Source organism: Plecotus auritus (genome assembly GCF_963455305.1).
Source record: "Plecotus auritus genome assembly, chromosome: 7".
NCBI lineage: Eukaryota > Metazoa > Chordata > Mammalia > Chiroptera > Vespertilionidae > Plecotus > Plecotus auritus.
The window spans coordinates 26,144,086-26,164,462 of record NC_137774.1 but is presented as its reverse complement, the minus strand read 5'-3'; the positions used below and the strand labels follow the sequence as shown (position 1 = coordinate 26,164,462).

General features: G+C 41.9%; 1 protein-coding gene across 5 annotated transcripts; it reads right to left on the bottom strand.

Moving 5' to 3' along the window:
* Positions 1-2,997: 2,997 nt before the first annotated feature.
* VEZF1 (vascular endothelial zinc finger 1) lies at positions 2,998-19,752 on the bottom strand. Of its 5 annotated transcripts, none has more exons than XM_080681045.1 (7): positions 19,001-19,184; positions 13,584-14,278; positions 12,767-12,830; positions 11,503-11,704; positions 9,855-9,995; positions 8,643-8,762; positions 5,233-6,367 (listed from the first exon to the last, which is right to left on the bottom strand). In XM_080681045.1, exons 1-6 carry the CDS (start codon positions 19,031-19,033, stop codon positions 8,752-8,754), a joined length of 1,146 nt encoding a protein of 381 aa, XP_080537171.1. In that variant the 5' UTR covers positions 19,034-19,184; the 3' UTR covers positions 5,233-6,367; positions 8,643-8,751. The 5 variants fall into 5 exon arrangements, with proteins under 5 accessions (XP_080537173.1, XP_080537170.1, XP_080537169.1 ...); XM_080681046.1 differs by having other exon boundaries at positions 11,503-11,686; XM_080681047.1 differs by lacking the exons at positions 8,643-8,762; positions 19,001-19,184 and adding an exon at positions 19,558-19,752 and having other exon boundaries at positions 2,998-6,367; positions 11,503-11,686.
* Between the last annotated feature and the right edge of the window lie 625 nt (positions 19,753-20,377).

Below are 20,377 nucleotides of genomic sequence, written 5' to 3'. Positions count from 1 at the left end.
GGTGCTGGACTGCCATTTTATTTGGATATCTACTAACTCCTCAAGGAGGAATCAACCAACTGCCTAAAGTTATGGGGAAAGTTTCAGAGGGGTCAACATTTAAATGTGACTTTGCAGGAAGGACTTCTAGGGGTTCACTATGGAGAAAATGTGTTGGAAGTTTGCCTGCGCAGAGGCCGTTCTAGGCTTAGGGAACAACATATACAAAGACCCTGTTGTCTCCTTTCTCTTTCTCTTTCCCCAACTTGTCCCTTTCTTCTCCCTCAGAGATCCTTGACAGCCACAGAGCTTCTGGGGTTGACAAAGTTGCAGAACTTCCCTTGGTTAGACAGGCCACCCGGGAATCAAGGCCCACTCTCTTGGGATGAAGCACTGAGATTCCAGGAAGGGGAGCCCCTACCTCTTCAGCTGGAAGGGGTTCGTGGGTCCCCACCAAAGGGGTGATTCCCTACTAATCACATGAATCTTACCTGTTTCTTCAGCTACTGATATTGTCCTTCTTCTGGCTAAGAAGAACACATCTTTTCTCCTGCCCATTGACTGAAGCTGAAATTCCTACCGCTGGCTTGTACTAGCAGCCTGGAGTCCTCTGCGTAATCATGTCCAGCCCAGGGTGGTTGCATGGAGAGGAGGGAAGGGTGTCAGCATGGGGGTTATACCACAGGAAACACAAGGATGTTTTCTCCAAAATCTCTTCCTTTCCTGGGTCTCTTCCCAATTTCCCTCTTTCCCTGCTCCCCCTCCCCCCATAAACAAAGGTGATTCCTCTCTGGCTCTTTACTCACCATTTACAAAACTAGGAATTTCTTCAAGCCAGATCTCTGAGTGGATTTAGGCTGACGCTGTAGTTTGTGGCTTTGGTGGTTCCTAGTCCCCCTAAGACTGACAAACGACCTAGCTTCCCATCCCAGTCTCCAAGGCTGCCTCCCCTCTCTATGAGCAGCCTCTTGAATTGGCACATCTGCTCCCAGCATTGGACCTGAGCACTCACTGCCAGACAGAGCTGCTGGACTTGGTCTCCTCGCCCTTTTCAGCTGCCACGACAAAGGAATAGCTCACCTGCAGAACAGAATATAGTCCTCAAATGCCCATCTTTAGCCTAGTAGTTCTTATTCCAGGCTCTTTATAGGTGTCTTTAGGAAAAAGTGGCATTCAGGTAACAGCTGAGGCAGCCAAATGCAGGTGACTTCACTTTGAGAAAACTCCATAAAAAATGTGAATTTACCTAAATATGCCAGAGAATTCTTCCTGCATAGTTGGCAGCTACATACATCAGAAAGAATTTACTTCTATAAGGATAGCGATTTTTAAGTTCTTATTTTATGCACTCTTCAAAGCAATATTGAGGTGTTGAAAGTGAGATGTCAAGATAATCAGGGATGAAGAAATTTCTGAAATTATGATGCAAGTCAGTGGTGATACAGAATCTGAAGTGAAAATCTGTCCCCTTACCATGATAGGGCAGATTTTGTAATGTGAAGTATACTTGACCCTCATGGTCCAGGGCCAACATCTGGGTCAAGTGCCTGTCTCAGGAAGAGGAAAGCTAACTAGCCCACCCCTGGTGGGTTGATCCAAGGAGAGGGCTAGATTACACAGTCCAAAGCAAAGCCCTTTACCCTCCCTCCATTCCTTTCTTGGAAACTTAAATGGGCCTTAGATTGCCAAAAAGTGGGCAGTCAAGAAAAACTGGAGTCCAGACCTTAGTGAGTGTTCAGCCTTGAACCTGCCTGCCTGCTTTTATAGGACGGGGAGATTAGCCAGTAATCTGCTAGGGTCAGACCAGCTGTGGGGGAGATTTATAGGCCCAAATGGGGTCAAATGGTATTCTTTCAGGCTACAACACTCTTTAAGAAGGAAACGGAAAGAGTGCAGGACTGAGGGCCAGATTTATTAGGGCAGGGAGGGGAAAGTGATTACCATCCCATGAACGCCCTGGACTGCCTTTTAGTCCAACAAACCTTAAGGATACTACAGAAAAAAACTTCCACTATCCCATCTGTTTCCCAAACCCAGGTCTCTCCAGAGAGGACCAAACTACAGGGCCCCTAGGGAAGAGCAAGGACACCTGGACAGCCAGGACTGGGAAGATTAACTAGCAACTCGGTGAAATAACACTTCCTGTTCCCAGACAAAAGCAACAGCAGGAACACTTCCTCCAGCTGTTTTCACTAACTCAATAAAGAGAGGAAAGCAATTATCAGAGCAAGTTTGGGAAGCTTCAATTCTGTATAAAACAGATGTAGGTATCCAAAACTTTTTCATTAAATGATGTGACAGATCAATCCATCTCGATTTGCTGTCTGGTGATACTCTCACTTGGGTACTTGTCATCTCTCTCAACAGCCTCCCTGTCTTCATCACCTTTACATGCCCGTTAGTACTTAATAGTTCCTGACATATTATTGGTACTCAGTAGAAAATTATGGATTTAGTTAAACACAAATGGATTGAGGACCCAGCCTAAAGCCCCTTTAAGAAACTGGGTTCTGGCCCTAACTGGTTTGGTTCAGTGGATAGAGTGTCAGCCTACGGACTGAAAGGTCCCAGGTTCGATACCGGCCAAGGGCACGTACCTTGGTTGTGGGCACATCCCCAGAAGGGGGTGTGCAGGAGGCAGCTGATCGATGTTTCTAACTCTCTATCCCCTCTCCCTTCCTCTCTGTAAAAAATCAATAAAATATATTTAAAAAAAAACAAAACTGGGTTCTGGAGCTTAAATGTTTTAAGCCCATCTTCTCTTTTGGGTAGGTCAGGGGACGCCTCAAGGCCTGGCTTCCTGGGATTTTACTCAAGCTGATTGGCAGGGGTACTTCTCCTGCAGTCAGCCTGGTGCATTTCCACCCTCCCATGGTATCCAATACCAACCAGCCTGACAGTACCTCCCTCTCTCTCTAGACCAACTCAGTCATGTGTACACATGGAGAAGCAGTGCTTGAAAATTTTCTCTATCATCAGTGAATTGGTGAAGCTTCTGAGGTATTAAGCAATCCATCATAACATTTGTGACTGGTTAACTTTAATTTGTCAAAATAAATCTGCAGTATTTTGCATGTTAGTAATACAGTGCTGGTATTGACAGGAAAAATCATCATCTGCTTACAAAGAAACCTTCATTTAGGAGCACACCTTAGGAGGGAAATGAATACACAATAAAAGGCAAATGCAGGCCAAGCAGCGAGCCCTAGAGCATAACAGGCTGTCAGATTTGAGGATTATCTAATACAACTGTTTAGCTGCTAATCTGATAAAGGGGAAGCTCTCAACCAGGTTACAACCAGAAGGAAAAAACAAAATCTCTTTTTCGTAGAGCGGTGGCCGTTGTGCCTTCAACACTTGGTTAAATCAGTTCATCAGCATCAAAACTCAATTCCAGTTCCAAGACACAGGAGAATTTCACCATACAACCTACTAGATCCCCTTTCAGTGGCCCACGCCAACCCCATCCTGCTAACTCTCTCCCTCCCAAAAGAAGACACAACTTGGTTTTATTATTGCGGACAAGCTTCTTAAGTGAATAAAGAATGCATACAAAATAGCATTTTAACTGAAGTCATACAATGAAGTCTCATTCCTGTTTATTATACAATGAATTGATAAAACAATCATTTCTAGTATATATCTTTTTAAAAAATTTTTAAAAAGAATTAATATTTTCAGGGTTCTGACAACCACACTCTAGCCTGGGGGTAGGGTCCACACCTGCCCCCACTGAGTACTGCTCCTCGGGCCACTGTGGAGGAAGCCTGGGCTGTTTTGAGTCATGGAGGATCGTGATTACCAGCCTCATCAGATGACAGGTCCCTCCCAGCAGGCAGACCCAGAACCTGGTCCTGGGGCTGCATGCCAGGAAATGTGGGCTTCCTCCAAATGTGGCCACCACCTGCCCAGTCCAAGCCTCAGTAGGGCCATGCCTGGACCTTCCCTACGAGTCCTTCCAGTAGTCCACACATAATGCTCTACATATTAAAAACAAACCATTTTTGTACTGTGGATAGGAACAGTTATAACAAAGTCATAGCTACATATTTTCTCTACATTTTGTTTATTGAGACAAACTAATTAAAAGGCACAAACATAGGGCATGTTTACATGGACATTATAACAAACATATACATTAAAAGTGTAGGAATGTGTTGCCTTCCTGCTAAACAGAAAGTTCCTAAGCTTTTATATATACAAAAGTTGTACAATTTAATGTCCTAAAGTACAAAAGATCATTTATAAAATTATTTTACACTAAGTACTATTTATTTTACTTTTTACTATGTAGTTCAACCCCCTCGAACTGTTTGTATAATGAATGACACACAGATACCTATCCCTGATGTAGGAAGTCGGCCTTAGATACAAGTTATTTTGATGCTTGAACTGACACAGCGGGGTATAAACGGAAGTCATCCAGTTTGATAGTCCTGAAAACATTCTGCAAGATTACCACACTAATTTCCATTTCTCTTAACTGCAAGATTAAGAAAAGGAAAAGAAACCCAAACATATTGCAACTTAAAATAAAAATCACAGCGTCTTGGTTTTAATAACTCTTTTTAAAACACAATGCTTTAAAAACATTAACGTGTGGCATGATGGTGTATCTGTTTCCCTCGCTTTTGGTTTCTACTTTATGTACAGAGATAAAATATTCTGCTAATAGAAAGCACATGTCTCAATGTGCACAATCATCGCTGGTTTCTACAGGGAATGCAGACAGCTAGCTGTCTCCCTGAAAACACCACAAAGCTGATACAAGTGTTTTCTCAAAGGAAAAAAAAAAAAAAAGTGATGTCCATATTTACAAAGTTGAATAAATCTGCACAATAACTTGATTAAGAAATGAAAGGAGAACTGAAAAAAAATACACTCTGCTTGTTCTGAAGGGGCATACTACCTAGTTAGTGGTTAGAATAAAAACTGTATACAATTTAATATAAGACATAAACTCTAGTGAGCAACTAACATATCTTTCCCTGTTGTAACATCAACAGGCTCTGATTGGGAGAGAGGGGCATATCACATCCCAGTGCCTCCAGCGTCTTCCAATTTAAAGCAATAATTTTAAATGTCCCAAAGTATTCCTTGGCTCCTGAATAGGAGTCCCATTGGCCTCCATTTGTTAGGAGTCTGCCTGTCCGCACGCTTGACTTCTCCTCTGTCGGTTGCGGCCTTTTCTTACCAAAACACAATTTGTATATTTTGGTTGTTTTTTTTTGTTTTTTGTTTTTTAATTTTTTTAAAAAGTCAACTACAGTGCTATATTCCATCAGGATTAATACGCTTAGCAATATTTACATCTCCAAATATCAGGTCACAATCCCTATTAAATGTTGAAGTTAGAATGATAAATTATCATATGCTTTGCATATCAGAGCTGGTATCACCTTTCCCATAGGGAATGCTGCCTGAAATTAACATATTCCCAAAGGTAAAATGCATATTCTCTGAAATGCATTTTATTATGACAATGCATGTTTTACTCATAAAAACAATAAACACAGACAATTCTACACTAGCTCTCAATCCGTGGATTTAGAACTTCAGGTTAAAATAAGCCATCCACGTTATAGTGAGAGAAGAATTCTCCTAGTGTTTAGAATAAAATGATTTATTGGAATTAGAGACTAATGCTGTTTTTAAATTTTGAAATGAGTTTTGCTTTTTTATGATTGGTTTTTTAATTCTGGCATTTCATCTTGTCAACTACTATCCTGTTTAAGCAATGCTGTCAGCTAAAAGGAATTTCTGATTAAACTAAAGTGGTCCAGTGATAAGTTATACATACACCCTACTTTGAACAATCCCAGCCAAATTGGAGAAAAATGCCACTACACTATTACTAACTAATGTAATAAAATCTCCCAATTTCATGGTTTACTTTTTACTTTACTAAAAGTTGCTGGTAAATATTTACTTTAAACCATATTTTGATTTTATAATACTGTTTACCAAGGTGGTGACGTAGGCAAAGCTTGGGGTAAGAAAGGCATGCTCTCTACAGGCCTCATTGCTATATTGAGAGGGGCGGCTAACGTCATAGGCGTGGGCAGGTTCATTGGAGATGTGATTGTGACAGGGTGTGCTATATTCACTGGAGCAGTGACAGGAGTGGGGAGGTTGACTGGGGTAGTGAGTGTTAAAGGAGAGGTCATGGATAATGGACTGGTTATAGTTACAGGGTGCCCTATGTTCATTGGGCTGGTTATGTTAACTGCACTTGAAACATTTACTGGACTTCTCATGCTCATTGCAGCTGCCACTGTGACTGGGTTTGACATAGTCCCAGACGACACAGAGGACGTTATATTGAATGGAGTAGTGAGAGTCACAGGTGTCGTAGCAGCCGTAGAGGTTTGGCACAGGTTAGCAGCTTCTAAAATAAGAAGACAAAAGGGCCTTTAGATTCTCAAAACAGTGAACAAAATTCACTAACAGCATTTGAATCAACTTCTTTTAATTAAAAAGAACAAACATTTAATAAATTAAATTGTATTTCTATCAAGTAGTCAATAGGAAGGAAGGATCCTTCTGAGCACCAGACTGGGGACCAGGAATCCCAGCATGTGCAAATCTCTTTTCTGATGCTATACCTCCCTCAAGAACTGACTTAGGCAACTTGTTTAACCCTGGCAGTTGTGATTTAAAGTTTAGATTTACTTACCTACCTCACAGTGATACTGGGAAGATGAGTTAATTTCTGTAAGGCACTGGGGGGAGGTGGTTCAGAGAGATCAAGGATGGCTAAAGTATTCTCATTATCACTTCATGCCCTTCCTCTGAGTTCTAAAGACTTTCTTGGGAAGAGCCAACCACCAGCAGGCCAGGCAACAAGAGCTGTTTATACAGTGCTGGGCCAGTGGTTACACAGTAACTGTTAATCAGAAAAATCTTCTCATAAGGCACATTGTACCTAGCAGAGGGAAGTGTGTGTCCTCAATGCTATATTTACTCTTAAGCCTTCTCAGAGGTGAAGCGACATTCTGTTAAGGTTTTAAAAATCCAGAAGTAGAGATTGATAAACAGTCTTAGAAAAATCATTTTAGTTAAATGACATAATCACCTACTTTACGCCTAGAACAGGGGTGGGCAAACTTTTTTGACTCGAGGGCCACAATGGGTTCTTAAACTGGACCGGAGGGCCGGAACAAAAGCATGGATGGAGTGTTTGTGTGAACTAATATAAATTCAAAGTAAAGGAGCGGAGGGGAGAGCAAGAGAACCGGATAGAACAGCCGGATCCGGCCCGCGGGCCATAGTTTGCCCAACGCTGGCCTAGAGTCATTTAACTATACATATTATACACACCAACAACCATACCAGGGAGGACTTAGCCAGGCAAGAAGACCCTGCAGTGAATTAGGGGGACCTGGTCCTTGTTATCCAGCAAAAGCTTAAAAAAAACTTCCTTGCCGAAACCGGTTTGGCTCAGTGGATAGAGCGTCAGCCTGCGGACTGAAAGGTCCCAGGTTCGATTCCGGTCAAGGGCATGTACCTTGGTTGCGGGCACATCCCCAGTGGGAGGTGTGCAGGAGGCAGCTGATCGATGTTTCTCTCTCATTGATGTTTCTAACTCTCTATCCCTCTCCCTTCCTCTCTGTAAAAAATCAATAAAATATATTAACAAAACAAAAAAAAACTTCCTTCAAAGATGACACCCCCACCCCTCAACAAAATTCAGCACCACCTGCTGGTGTGTCACAAAAGAGTAGTAAGAAGACAGAGCAGTGGGCTGGCTGTGATTTGGCTGTCAAAATGGAGAAAAAAAATGTATATGAGACTAAAGATGGAGGTCTGCACACATTTCTCAAGTGGGTCAAATAACCTCAGGTAGACCCTTGAGTCAATGAGCAGCCCTTCCTTGATCAGTATGATGTAACTCTGGCATACTTCTGTACACCGTATCAGGAATTCCTAAATCTGGGCCATGATCACAATAATTTAGGGAGCTTTTTAAAAAATGATTTCCCAGGAAATCTAATAGATTTAGATGGAACCTGAGAAATCCGCAAAGATGATGACCTGTCTTCCAAGTTTGGGAACATTATTTAAGCCCAATATTGAAAAAGGATATGCTGATTCAAGTTTAAGTTTTCATGTCAGGAGTCTCTCCCCCAAAATGTGACTTTACTAACATGAATACAGAAGTTTCTAACATTGGTGGTCATTTCCAGAGAGATTCATGATACAAATGGGAATACAATCACATTCTGTTTCATGGAGGTCAGAAGATGAGCTAAACAATTGAGTCTTATTATGCAAGCAAACTGAAATACAATACCAAATAGAAGAGTGCAGAAAGAAAGAAAGAGAAAGAGAAAACAAACTCACTTTTGAGGTGATGGTACCATTGCTAAGGATATTGTCCTGTTTTCACCAAAGAAGGAGTTTTTACTCTCCCATCTGCCATCTCCCCACCTCCTCCCCATGTTTTCTTTTTATCTAATAGTGTCCTTTTCTATGACTTAAAACACTTTCATCCTTCTCTAAGTAAAACAGTCTTCATAATATGCTTTCAACCTACTATGCTATTATCATAGCATATACACACATATACATTTTTCTGTCCCTTCTCCCCCCAAACTCCCCCCACAAAACATTTTATCAAAGTAATGACAAATCTTCAATTGGGAGACAAGAACAAGCAGCACCTGAGGAAGGGTGGAAAGCCTATCTGGACTGCTGCATTCTTTTCCTCCAATGCCAGTAGATGTATGAAAACGATGCTATTCCTTTTATCTTTATCCAAGTACAGAGTGTTTAGAGGGGATCTGAGGAAGGGAACAGCCACACCACATGAAAGCAAAGGATGGAAGAAACTACACAGCAAAGGAATTACAGAGGAGCCCACATGCAGAAGATTCCTCATGAATTTAAAATAAAACGGTAAGACATGGTAAGGGTGGGAATTTAGGAATCTGTCCTGTGGCTGATGGTACGCTGACAAAATGATTTACTTGAAATGGCTGCACAATAGTCCAGAAGTCAAACCAACAACTGGTACGTTAAAAAGCTGTGTTAAAAATGGATATTTCAAATGATTCTTAGACATATCTAAGAGAAAAGCAGACCATTCTCAATTACAGCAATGTCTCTAACAACTGAAGTACATACATGTTAAGCCAATGCCAGCCCCAACAGACTGAATGACACTAAGGGTGAGACCAAGAGAAAAGACATCAGCATTATAGAGTCTGAAACATATAATAAATAAAACAATACAGAAAGAACACTAACCAGCAGAAAATAGCATTGCTGTAAGAAAATGAATTTATATACACATAAGGATATTTCATCTACTTCTGTAAGTGGGGATATTTTAGAAAAAAAGGGAGCTCCCTAATGCATGGAGGTTGACATAAAAATGGACTGTGACCAGCCCAGCCAGTGTGGCTCAGTGGTTGAGCGTTGACCTATGAACCAGAAGATCTTGGTTCAATTCCCAGTCAGGGCACATGCAGGCTCAATCCCCCAGTAGGGGACATGCAGGAGGTAGCCAATCAATGATTCTCTTTCACCACTGATGTTTCTAACTCTCTCCCTCTCTGAAATCAATAAAAATACGTATTTTTTAAATAGACTCTGAGCATACACAGCCAAGGACCAAACTTGATTCTAGATTTGTAACAAAAAGTAAACAAAAAGAAAGAACTTAAGAAATAGTGGGAATTTTTATTTCCTAGTAAAAAACTTATCTGAAAGCTTGAAAGCTTTGTTGCCAATAACTTATACGTCCCAGCATCTAATATTTTCATAAAGCTGGACTCTCTAAGCTATGACTTCTTTACTTTGATCACTTGGCATACTGGATGAAAATACTTCTCTAGACATACTTTGAGCACTAGACGCCTCATCTTTCTTACCTTTCTTTCTTGCTTTGACAGCTTCTTCCCACAGTCTCAGTGTCTCTACCTGTTTCCCCGGCCAGCTTGTCACGTGTTGTTGCTGTTGCTGTTGCTGCTGCTGCTGCTGCTTCTGGTTGCTGGTCTCTTCATTCATACATGCTACTCCAAAGACAAACCAGAAACACTACATTTACCTTGAAAAAGTGTGGCTATTTTTTCAAAATCTAAAACTTAGATACTTTGACTCTTTATGCCTCTATGATGTTTGTCATTTGACTTGATAGTTTTTTACTACAGTGCATCTTTTTTGCTGCTTATAACTATATTGGTCAAAATAGATAATGAATAAAAACACTGGAGAGCTCGAGAAAACCAATATAAAAGAGAAAAAAATGTTTTGCTATATTAAAAAGCAAGTTTTAGAATGGAACTTGGGTAATATTATCATGGACTAATTAATGCTCATTAAAATACCTTAAAATACTTGGTTACTTGACCACAGTGAGGTACACTAAAAGTAAATTTTTTTTTTAAATATATTTTATTGATATTTCACAGAGAGGAAGGGAGAGGGATAGAGAGCTAGAAACATCGAAGAGAGAGAAACATCGATCAGCTGCTTCCTGCACACCTCCCACTGGGGATGTGCCCGCAACCAAGGTACATGCCCTTGACCGGAATCGAACCCGGGACCTTTCAGTCCGCAGGCTGACGCTCTATCCACTGAGCCAAACCGGTTAGGGCAAAAAGTAAATTTTTTATAAAGTTAAAAAAGAATGACATGCTAGATACTTACATGTACTTACAAATAAGCAAATGTACTTACAAAGAAGCAAAAATGGATGAGAATAAAACACATTAAGTGTTCTTTCCTATTCACTTCTGTCCACCTATTTTGAGAATTTGATGTTTTCTGCTGCATAGAGTACATATATAACAGAATACATAAAGTAGTAGAATATATAACAGAATAGAATTAGGCAAATACTTTTTTCTGATAGTTCAGGAGATCTTAAAGAAAAAGCCTGGATAAATGAAAATATTAAATTTTATCCACAAGTCTCTGGAATATTCTATCTTCAACTCTGAATTTAAGGTAAGCAAAGCACTTAACCCTTAAAATGGATTTGCTATCCCATTTCTCTACAGATTTGGGTTTGAAAAGCAAACTAATTAACACTGTTTTCATCTTTAAGGTTATTAAGGACATGTTATTAATACAATCAGGAGTTAGGAGCCACTGATGCTTGAGAATCTTCCTAACGGTAAATAAAAACAATTAAAATTGCCTCAATATGACACAACTTCCTAGTGTGGCTTTTGCTGCCACAATTTTAATATACTAGAGCTTTTTATTCAAACACCAAAGAAGAAGGGACACATTGAAAAATAGCTGAGAGAAATTATGCTCTTCTAACGTGGGTGTTATTAGATAAGCACAGGATTGAAAGCAAAATCAGTGCTGCTTGTACACATGCGTATGATGTATATTTCCAATACTAATATACACTCTTCATTATTGCATGTTTGCACACTTTAATAATAGCAGGAAACATGTAAGGTGAACAATAATACAGTCTTGAGAATACAGCAAAAATACCTTCGATACATCATAACATCTAGATTTCATCAATCTAAAAGAAATACAATTTGAAGCATCACTTACTTTTAGTGATGCCTTGTTTACATGTATTACAGTTGATACTTTGGCTCTGCCCATGCGTCTTTAAGTGGCTGGTGATGTATGCTGCGCTCAGGAGCTTCCCACAGATGTTACAGGATACCTTGCCTTCGTGGCGTACCATGTGTGTCCGCAGTCTGTCTTTGGTGGCAAAGGCAGCAGTGCACGTCTGCATGAGGGAGGAAAACTTTTTTTAAATATAGACTATCCTGTTCTACTCATTTAAAAGTACGTTATATTCTAGGCATTACCCTACCCATATCAGCAAGCTGAGTTAGTTGAATTTTAATTGTATGTGTTACCCAGACTCATAAACACTTGGTGAATTTTAGACCCTTACATTTTAAGGGAAGAAAAAATATCAACATAGAGTAGTGAGAAGATGTGAGCATGAGAATCAGTTAAACCTGGATTTAAATCCAGCTCCCCAATTCACTAAACAGTGTAACATGGAGCACGTCAGTGAACCTATCTGAATTTCTTTATCTGTAAAATGATAATAATACCTACCTCACAAAATTACTGGTGGATTAAGAGCCTGACCCAAGGTCTTGCACATAGAAGACACTCACTCAAAATTATACTAGCTTCCTTTCTCCAACTGGACATTTCTTAGAATTCAAATAATTTGTTTAATAAAATCAGTCATTAACAAATTTAATGGAAAGGAACACAAAAAAACTTCCAACAACCAATTAGAATTACTGATACCTAAAACAGTAATTTAATTTAGCAAGATTCTTAATCTTTTCATTATCACAATTCATGCTGAATACAATCATTAACACGAATAGATTTTCAAACAACTAGAAAATGCTCCAATTTGGCAATAGCTGACACAAATCCAATAAGTGATAACTTTGAGGAAAAATCATACTTTCTTCTACTACAGTTAAAACGACCTCAACCATCAACCCAGAAATTAGTTTAAAGCACTTCATTCATTTATTCATTTCAATACACAACCTCTGCAAGACTATAATTTTTTTCTTGTAACAATAAATGCTGTTGCCCAAGGAAAGAGAAATGTAGCTTAACAAAAACAACACATTTACATTTTCAAGTGATCTTGCCCCACAGAAATAGAAGCTGTCATTTATATTTTATAAAACTAGAATTCAAATGGATCACATTTACTCAAGTCAGTGATTTTTAAGACTATTCAAGAACGGTGAGATTTGATTGGCTCAGACCTTCTGGATAATGTGCATTAAGTGCTACACTAAGGATAAGTCATTTTAACTCTTACTTGGCATTTGAAGGGTCTTTCTGTTGAATGGACATGTTTTACGTGACAGCTTAAATGGTCAGGCCTGTGAAAGAGAGAGTTTCAACAGAAGATATAATGGAACACACATAGAAAAATACTACTTACTGTGATGTTTACATACTTGGCAGATTTGGGTGGGAGACATTTTAAAGAAAGCTAGCAGAATTAACAACTCCCCGATGCAAGCCTCCTTACCTCTCTTACCAGAAACAAAAGTTTTACCTGTTTTCTCTCCTAGTCAACATCAAATCATATTAGATCTTGATTCTTTACAATTACAAAATACCCAAAGTTTTAGTCCTAATACTTGCCAGAAGCAGCTACTACTAAGTACATTTTTTATTTTTAAAGCCTTTAAAAATGAAAATTAGTGAAATGTTAGTAAGCACAGAAAAATAGAAAAACATTCTCCTGAAAGTTTTATTGAGCGTATCCAAGGTCATCCCAACTTCCAGAAATTAAGTTTCTTTGATTTACGCAGACAGTGAACCTCATGTCTAGTCACCCAACTGAATTGGAATCTGGTGGTTTTTCAGTGATAAGAAGTATCAATGTGCCAAATGAAGGCCTGCGTCCATTCAGGTACTTCTTAAATGAAATAAGTTAATCACTATGTCACCACTTGTCAACCACACCAAACTGAAATTAGACCTGGAGGTGTAATACTTTATCTATCACCAATCTCCTCTAATAGCACAGGCCTACCCACATCTATTCTCACATAAACATCTAGAGCACACAGAAACTGAAGTTCACTGAATACCATAATGAAAAAAAGCAAAGCAAAATGCAGTACCTCGAGAAGCCTTTCCCACAAACACTGCAAGTATAGGGTTTGGTGATGCCTCCTTCATGAGACCTCACATGGTAAGTCATCCGGTCCTTCCTCTTGAAGCGCTGATTACAAATAGGACACTCGAAGGGCTTTTCATCTGAGTGGGAGAGCTTGTGCCGATTGAGGTGGTACACATCGCGGAAGGCCTTCCCACACATCTCACAAGCATGGTTTTTCTTGACAGGCTTACTTGGTTTCTTGACAGACTGGGTCACAGGCATAGCTGTGGTGCTGGCACTGCTGCTGGGGTTGGTGCCCGAGGAAGATGTAGTGACTGTTGACAAGATGCCTGCAATGGTTGAGACCAGCGAAGTTCGGCTGCTGTCCCCAGCGATGGTGGAGATAAGAGGAACCACTGTAGTGGGGGTTTTCTTTGCCCGGGACACCAACTTGATCCCTGTGTGGCAGGACTCGTGGCGCCTCAGGTGATAGCTGTCCCTGAAAGCTTTACTGCAGTAAGTGCACACAAATGAAGTTTTGGGTTTTTCTTTTTTAATTCCAATGGCATCCTTTAATGTTTCTGGTGCAGCCTGAGGTTTCTGAGTTATTGGTATTGGAAGTAATGGTTTCTGATCAGGGGGCTCCACAGCAGAGCTCAGGAGGGGCAGCAAGCTGTTTTGTGCTGCCTGCTGTTGGTGATGAGAGCCTTCATGGGTCTAAAACCAAACATTTACACTTCAGAAACTCAGCCTCTCACAATGACCTTCAAAATTCAACATGCTCCAAACAATAGACCAGAAGAAACAATCAAAGAGCCTGTAAGCAACTTTCTACAGCAGAGATCCAGCAACCACCTAGTTACTCTGAAGAGCTCCCAATAGAAAACATTAAAATCACTGTGCAGACCCAAAACTTTGGCCACTAAGTTGCTGACAGTGATCTTGCTTTCAAACAGCTGACTAAACTACACACCACCCTGGTTCATAAGGGACACACCAGCTGATGAAATTAGTTTGCATTAGTCTGTCAGTGCTGGAACCAAGTTTAAACAACTTGTCAAAAAAATTACACTCCAGACATATTTAACAGTACCTTACCATAGTAATGCACAAAACACACACATAGTTTCTCTCTCCCTCTCTCTTAATCATCTACTTGTCTGTTACCTAGAAAAAGAAAGGCATTATGTCTCTCCCTTTCAATCAGAAAACTCTTAGTGATTGAGAAAGGAGGCTGTTGCTAGGTGATAAAAGGAATCTAATTCTCTGAATACATATACTATTTAAGTTTACTTTTTAAATTTTCACCTAATTCTACTAAAAGATTTGGTTGAAATGAAACCTGCTATTAATCAACCTGGAAGGCATCTGTGAAGATAGCCCACAGCAAAACACCTGTCAGTTATTTCTCAGTTCATAGAAGTCTGCATCCTTTAGCAACACTAGTTTTTCAAACCCTAAGCTCTCAAAGACAGACTAAGAGAAAACAAACTATAAATAATTAGAATTGCTTTCATTTTGATCTTCTTCCAAAAGTTGTAGGTTTTGTTCAAGTATTAGACATTCTCTGTTAAAATGTGCTTCTGCACTCCAAAACTGGGGACCCGCCATTGTCTGGAAATTTACTTTAGCTGCACTGAAACCAAAATTTCATCACAGATCAGGTTCTTGGTATTTATGACTAATTATTCTCTTGGTTTTGATTCTTTCAAAATTCTCCATACCTCCATCCTGATAAACATTTAGGAAATGATGGAAAAAAATTCCTGAAATAGTTCTTCCTAATATGTTGTACTTTACCAACATTATTTTTGAAACTCTTACAGTGAGCCCAAGCCCCTATGCTGGAGTTTGGTAATCCTAAACGGATACATGCACTCAGAGGTTAATAGTTCCAAATACTTTAAGCATACAACATCCTAGGAGGAGCCCATCCCATCATCTTAGATACTCTAAACACTTATTTACCCTTCTCATTGTATAACCACTAGTCCAACAGTTAACTTGATTAAGGAGGGGAAGAAAAGAGAAAGACACACACACTCACACAGAGCTCCTCCCCTGACGGGTAAGAACATCTATCATTGCTCCATATTTAATTACTTGATGGCAGCACAACAGCTAAGCTCCAGGCTCCCCCCAATCATTGGGAGGTATGGTATCCAAAGGTACCAATTTCAATTTAATAATTTTGCTTGAATCTCCCTTTTGAGTCCTAGAATTGTTCATAGAAATTGTGTATTTACTTATGAGTATCTTTTTGGACTTAGCAATCATACTGAATTATAGTCCACTTTTAACCTATGGAGCTCGTGTAAATGTCAGTGTTTACCCTGATGACATTAGTAGAAACTAAAGAATCTGAACACTAAACTTACCCTTTTCCAACCTGGCTGTAGGATACCCAACTTTCCATACAGTATACAAACAGTTAATAGCTGAAGATAGCTCAAGATATACAATTTCAAAGGCAACAGATCAGATAATAGGGAATGCAAATCTTCTGGGCAAAGTTCAGACTTACAGTGTTTAGAGGCATTTTTCAATTCTAAACAACCATTAGTTTGATGGAGTACTAAAAGCACTTACTGCCATTTCACCAATTCAGACGTCTGTGGCAACATAAAGTATTTTTACAGCATTGCTGTAGCTCACTCTCACAAGAGGGTCACACCAGGTCCCTGCTTCTTGGGTGAAATGCTGTAGAATGCCTCAACAACTATGGGAATCTCTCTCTCTGAGGATTCCTAGGATCCCCATACTTCTACATGAAGCCTTCTAAGAGGGGAAGTGGATTTCCCCCAACTTGTTCTCTGGCGGGGGGAGATAGTGAAATAACCACCACTGACTTTAGTTAAGTGATTTAAAATATATGCATAACTTCTGGGTAGACTTTTATTTTGCTAATATCATCATATCAAAGTTGCAAGGCTTTTTAAACCCTCCCAAGCCTTCCTTTTTCTGGGACTGGCAAAAAAACAAAACAGAAATGTTATTTCATCACCCAGGTGGTAGGATATGGCACCATGAAATCTCCAGTGCCAGAGGGTAAAAGATTTTGTACTGAAACAAATTAGCATCAGTGAGTCATATCTTGAATGTCCTGTTAGAAGAATCATCCATCAAACATTTTAATAAGTATGGCTTTCACTTTCCACCAGGTTATCTGGAAAGCAAGCATGTATTCAATTGTTTTAAACTATAAATTTCAATAGTCTGCTCCAGGAAACAAAACAAGAGAGTTTAAGTCTCCATTTTCCCAGTGAAAATTACTTAAAACTGGAACTTAGTCTGTTCATACCTTTCCATAATATTCATACCTTTCCATAGAAAAGACTGAAATATTTTCTTTACCCATCCAACTGTCCTCAGCTCTAAATTATAAGTTTTCCAACAATTTTCACTGCACACATTGCCAAGCCCAGGATCAAATATGAGCTTTCACACTTCTCCATCAGGTGGAAAAAATGATTTTAATAGCTGAAAAAAATTAAATAATATAAAATCGAATTAAACAGTTTATAAATAATAAATGCTTGGCATTTGCTTTATCCAGGAAAAGAATAATGAAAATATTCCAAACAATTTTTCAACTAGTTTTCCAACAGATAGTTATGGGTTTTTCCTTTACATACAGAACTCCTGTTATGTTTCAATCTCCATTAAGTTTATAGACAGAATGTTTAATATGGTAAATTTAATTCATTCCTCACATTAAAATCACTTCAATAGCCTATTAATCCCACATTTTAAAGTGATCATTTGGAAGCTTTTCCTACAGAAGGCATTTGCCACCTTTACACCAACCTGGAAGGCAGCTAGTTATATGTCAATTATTTTCCAATGCATTTTTAAGTTCATTTAACACAATTATCAAGCTCGGATAAAACAATACTAGATAAGAATAAGAAAGTGGGGGAATTTTGTGAGTCCCTTAATTTTGAGTATCTTCAATTTTAAGAAGCCTGAATTTATTTCAACAACTACTTAAAAATCAAACTACTCACATTTGAAAGACTACATGTCTTAAAATAATCAAGCAGCACTACACAATAGGTAATGTTTGAGTTCTCAAATGTTCTATATTAGCTCTACTGAGACGGGTCCAGTGGCTGGGAGAAGTTTCTAAAATTTTTGCATCCGTTCCTGGTTAGTTCCAAAAGGTCTCAAGAGCATTTGGGATTTCACTAAGTTATTCAAAGTAGGAAAATAACTCTGAGAGGCGGGAAGAACGCACTTAAAGTGACGAGCTTCCTAACCTCCTCCGGTTCCCAAGTTTCTCCGTGAGCTCAGCACTACTGCCCACTAAGTGTTTCGTTTGCAAATAGAAACGAAGCAAGAAAAATATAAGTTCCAGCCCAAATCTTCCAAACAGGGGTCCCCCACCTAAAGTGGGCTGGCAAGAGGCTTGCCAACGTATGGGCTACAGTCACTTGGAAGTTTCTTGCAAAAAATGACGATCAACACCCCAAAGAATGACTCATCGGGGGCTTTGTAAGCGGACTTTGTTTGCTCTCTCCACTTTCTGTCTCCCCCACTTGATTGGAGGAAACGTCCGAGATGGAACGAAGAGAGAAAAGCGCTCCGGGAGGAGGTCTGGACTCCAGAGTCCCGGCCCTCACCGTCCCCGCCCGGCCCGGCCGGGGATTCCCCTGGTAGAACGGGACGGCGGCAGAGCTGGACAGAGGGAGAGGGTGTCAACTGCCAAACTCGGCCGAGGCTTGGTAAAGAAAACATGTAAATCCAGTGAAAAAGTTTGAGGAAGGCATACACACAACACCCCCCAACTGGATAAACACGAGGTGGGGCGGCGGGAAAGGGGAGTGGCGGGGAACCCCGGGATACCCGCTATTCGTGGGGATTGGGGGGGTCAGAAAGTCACCATACACAAAAAGAGAACAGGGAGCTGAAAAAGAAAAAAGGAGAGCGAGCGAAAGATGAAGTGTGGGGGTGTGTATATGTGTGTATGTGTGTGTGTGTGTGTGTGTGTGTGTGTGTGTGTGTGGAAACATGACTTAGAGTAGAACCTGGGGACCGCCTTCACCCCACGGTGCGGCCCGGCCCGGCGCGCAGTGGCCAAGCGGCCCGCGCTATGCAGCGGCCCGGCGCCCTCCTTTCTCTGGGCCGCGGGTGGTGACAGCGACCGGCCTCCTCCCTTCCCCTTCGGGGCGGGAGGGTAGGGTGTGTGCGTGTGCGTGAGTGTGCTGGGGGGGGGGGGGGCCGGGGTTCACCCCGAGGCCTGCTCTCTCCCCCGCACCCCTGAGGCCGCCTCCTTTCACCTCAGCAGCCCCGCTCCGCCGGGCGGGCGGGCAAAAAAACAAAGGGGGATTAAGGCCGGGCCGGAGCGCGGAGCCGGGAGGGAGGGGAGGAGCGCCCGCCCGCCAGCCTGGGGCCCGGCCCCCCTGTCCCCCCCGTACCCCCCGGGAGGGCCCCCACTACCTGGAACAGGAACGTGGTCCAGTTGGCCTCCATGGCTGTGGCAGCCGACCCCCCTCCTCCCCACTCCCCCCCGCTCGGGGAGCCTCCTCAGCCGGAGGAGGCGACAACAAAGCGGCGGCGGCGGCGGCGGCAGCGGCAGCGGCGGCTCCTCAACATGGCAGCGCCGAGCGCGGCCACTTCCGGTAACCTCCGGGACGCACCACCGCCGCGGCGAGCGCGGGCGGGGGGGGAGCCCCGACCCGGCGGCCGCCGCCCCCAGCTGCCCCGACCCCTCCCGGGCGTCCCCGCTGCCGGCTCGCCGCCTGGGAGCTCAACCAGTGCCTGCGGGCGGTGGGGTCAGAGCCCCCGCGGGGGGGCTGGGGTGGGGCCGGGGGCGGGGATGGGGCGCGGCGTCCCCCCCCGCGGGGGTGTGTGGTGCTGCGGTCCGTGGCTCCGGCAGCTGGAGCAGGGGGAGCTCAGGAGAGAAGATGGAGGACACCAGGGTCTGGCGCTGGCTGTCTGGGCACCGCTGGGCCGCCGCCCGTGACTCAGACACGGTGTCCAGCAGTGTTGCGTACCTCAGACCCTCAACGGAAGGCTCAGCCACCGGGGCCACCCGGCTCTCCAGTCCCTTATGCATAGCACACTCTCCGCCTCCAAATTCGGGGAAGCCCCTTCCACTGAGGCTCCCCTCCGGTGTTCCATTCTCAGCGAGCTAAATCCTCCGCACTCGCGCTGTGATATGCATCTAGCTCTGAGTGGCCTCCCAACTCAAGCAGGGAATCCCACTGGGGTGCAGCCTCAAATCCTCCCAGTGCTGAAGGAAACACTTCCCACGCGAGATGTCATAACTGGGTTATTCTTGGGTGAAGGGCTGAGCTTCCCCACCTTCCCTTAACTCCAGATAGGATGTGAAATTCTACCCCACCACCACCTCTCCCGCCAAAAATAAAAACAAGTGAGAAACTACAGTCAAGAAATTATTTTAATCCTTTAGTGCAGTCAGCTTCCTCGCCCCTCAAAACAAAAATCGAACTTCTGGTTGGACAGCGTCAGATGTCACTGAGGTGACCCCAGCATCTGTTTGCAGTTCCAAGTCTTCCGTGTAGGCGTCACTGCTACTGGTATTGTATGATGATGTCTGAACATTTTCTATCCTTTCCTCACATAGAGGTAGCTATTGAGAATAGGCAAGCTATTAAACAAGTGTCTCCAGTCCAAAAAGTCTCCTGTGGCAGGAATTGAGGGGGCAGGCTGTATCAGTGATATTTCTATAAACTCTGGTTTACAAAAAATTTCTCACTATTCAAGACTTCAACATCTTTCATAACCAACTGTCTCCTATCATCCTCTCCAGACACATTCTAATCAAGGTCACCATCTCCAACTTTTCCCATA